The 3,140-nt window shown below is 63.5% G+C and overlaps 1 protein-coding gene across 1 annotated transcript; it reads left to right on the forward strand.

Moving 5' to 3' along the window:
* The first annotated feature begins 255 nt into the window (after positions 1-255).
* Positions 256-2,450, forward strand: LOC120358938. The gene is made up of 3 exons (XM_039454825.1): positions 256-1,581; positions 1,645-2,196; positions 2,313-2,450. Exons 1-3 carry the CDS (start codon positions 256-258, stop codon positions 2,448-2,450), a joined length of 2,016 nt encoding a protein of 671 aa, XP_039310759.1.
* Positions 2,451-3,140: the final 690 nt, after the last annotated feature.

Below are 3,140 nucleotides of genomic sequence, written 5' to 3' on the forward strand. Positions count from 1 at the left end.
CGAGGTTGCGGGCTGGACTGGCTCCGGGGCCGCTCGGAAGTATTCCGACGCGGGGCCCGGGGCGGTGTTGGCTGGCCCGGCATTCCGCGACGGCGTCCCTTCCGAAGCGGGTGCCGGGCCGGAGTCTTGTCCCCCCAGGGGAGTTGTTACCCCCCTGGGTTACCCCCCTCGTTATCAGTGGGTTCCGTGACCCCGCTGCCCTCGGACGAAGACGCCTTTATGGACGTCGACGCTGAGGGGGCGGGGCCCTGGGAAATGACCCGGAAGCGTTCTCGACGCAAGACGTCGAAGAACCTAACAGTCTACTCATCGGACTCTGAGGAAGGCCCGACGAAAAAGGGACGGGGGAGACCCGCGAAAGACCCCTCTCACGAGGGGCAATTCACGGCGGAGGCCATGGCCCGAAAAGCCGAGGCCGAGAAAGCCAAGAAATTGAGAAGGGATCACCGAGCGATCCTTGACTCCGACGTAAAGCCTACCTCAGAGCGCGCTTCTAAGGCCAATGACGAAGCTCTCGAACGCGCGGAGGAGCTCGAGGCACAACCCTTGACCTCTGTAGCAGAGGTCATGACGCAAAGCCTGGGCATGTTGGCGAAGTCGGTGGAACGCTCTAACAATATCCAAGGTCCGATCAGGAAGGATATGTGGAGGGCCTACACCGACCTAACTACCGGTCTTACGACGGCAATGTACAGGCAATGCGAAGACGACGAAGCGCGACAGCACCGGGAAAATAGCGCGGCCCTGGCTAAAGCCAGGACCAAATGGGAGGCCGAGAAGCGCAAGCTCGAGGCGGAGATTGGACAGCTCCGCATTCAGGTGGCGCTTCTCGAACAAAGCCCCCATTCACGCGCTGAGGCTGAAGGTCACACCGACGTCGAGGACCAGACAGATCTGGACCTCGACGTAGAGGTGATGGACGCTCTGACCGGGGAAGCTCCCCATCCACCGGGTCCGACACTCACGGACACGATGACGGAGGAGCCCTCCGGAAGGGCGCCCAGCAAGGCTGCGACCACCCGGCAAAACAAGCCGGTGGTCAGGTGTATGGAGGTACTTAAGAAGCCGTACTTCCGTCCGCCGCTAAAGGGGGTTCGGAAACAAATGAACCCCCTGTCCAACGCGGCGGACATCAAGGTAGCTTCGGTTTCTCAATCCTCCTTCCCCTCCCTGCCACCTCCCTCACGCCCTCTGGAGAGGGCCGTGCAGACAGGGGGGGAGGAGAGGAGGAAGAAAAAAGCAATAACAGAGGACGGCCTCCGGGAGGTCCTTACCAGGGTCCTCCCGGCCGTCCTCCAGGAGATGGGGCTTCTCCCGGCCAGGGCGACGACGGCTGAGAGGCCCGGGACGGTCTCTGCTGGAGGCAGGGTGACTACCCCTCCCCAGACCGAGACCGCCCCCAAAAAGAAGACCGCGGGCGGCGCAACCGCTACGACTGCCCGGCCCGCCCCGGGTAGGGAGACCACCTCCCCCTCCATACTAGAGTTATGGACGGAGGTGGTCTCCAGAAAGGCTAAGAGGGCCGCCAAAGCCTCTAATGAGGCGACCAAGGCGGCCACCGCCACGGGTAGGCCCATAAGGGTTCTCCCAGTCCCCCCCCCAAAGAATCCCCCTCCCTAGACTTCCTCGACGTCTTCGAGGAAGAAGAAGAGGAGGGGAGGGCGTGGTGGAGGTCAGGGGGAACGTGCGGGACAGCCACGGGGCGGAACTAGCCACCAAGGGTCGGCCAGTGTGGCCAAAATCAAGCCGCCGACCACGGCGGCGGTGACGGTCACATGTGCCGACCCAACAGCCTACGCGCAGGTCCTCAAGACCGCGAGGGAGAAGGTCGATCTCTTCTCCCTCGGGATCGAGGACCTGCGCCCCCGCAGAGCTGTTACGGGTGCCCTGATACTCGAGGTCAGGGGCGTTGACAACGGCACTAAGGCCGACGCCCTGGCCGAGGGTATCAGGGCTGCCCTGTCATCAAGGGATGACGTCAAGGTAGCCCGGCCGTGCAAGACGGTCGAGCTACGCTTAACTGGCCTGGACGATTCGGTCACCCCTAGTGAGGTGGCCGAGGTCCTGGGAGCCATCGGAGCTTGCTCTCCCCACGACATCAAAGTGGGAGAGATCCGCATGGCTCCCAACGGGCTGGGCACCTGCTGGGTGCGCTGCCCCGCGAAAGCTGGCAAGGCAGTCTTGGCCGCTCCCCGAGTAAGGGTGGGCTGGTCGAGCTGCCGCGTGGCACTGCTCCCCTCGCGGGGACTACAGTGCCACAAGTGCCTGGCCACGGGCCACGTCCAGGCCAAATGCAGCAGCCGTATCGATAGATCCGGCTGCTGCTACCGATGCGGTGGCATAGGCCACCTGGCCAAGGATTGCCGAGAAAAGGCGGGCTGCCCGGTCTGCAAAGACGCGGGCAAGCCCGCCGACCATCGGATCGGCGCAAAGGTTTGCCTAGCCAATAAGGCACAAAAGGCACTCCCGAGCGCAGGGGGCCGTCGAGAGGCGGGGTCGACAGTAACGCCGACCCTGTCCCAGACTGCGGCCCCCACCGAGTCAGAGGCTCCTCTCCCGCAAAGGGAGAGGAGAATAAGAGAAGACGCAGTAACCAACTGTGTTGAAATGAAGGAGGTGGAGGAGCCTCGGGAGCAAGCCAACAATGCCCCCTAGGCTCCTCCAGGCCAACCTCAATCACGCCAGGGCTGCGCAGGATATGCTTGCGCAGTGCCTGGCGGAGGGGGGTGGCGGGCTGGCCATCGTCGCCGATCCTTATAGGATACCCGACGGCAACCCCAACTGGGTTGGGGATCCCTCGGGGAGGATGGCGATGGTCAGCCATCATGTGCCGGGCGTTCCGCCGATGATTCCTTTATCGTCTGGCGAGGGCTTCGTCATGGTCGAGTATGGACCCATCGATGTCCTGGGTTGTTATCTCCCACCTAGCCTAACCAGGGGGGAGTACGAGGCGGCCTTAGATGGCATGGAGAGCGACATACTCGGTCGCTCTCCAAGGCCTGTCGTTGTGGGGGGAGACCTCAATGCCCACGCTGTGGCTTGGGGCTCCCCCCGCACAGACGTCAGGGGCCGCCTCGCTCTAGAGTTTGCGGCGAGGCTCGGCCTGGTCCTTCTAAACCGGGGCCGGGTCAGCACCTACG

This window comes from Solenopsis invicta, chromosome 11 (assembly GCF_016802725.1).
Source record: "Solenopsis invicta isolate M01_SB chromosome 11, UNIL_Sinv_3.0, whole genome shotgun sequence".
Lineage (NCBI taxonomy): Eukaryota > Metazoa > Arthropoda > Insecta > Hymenoptera > Formicidae > Solenopsis > Solenopsis invicta.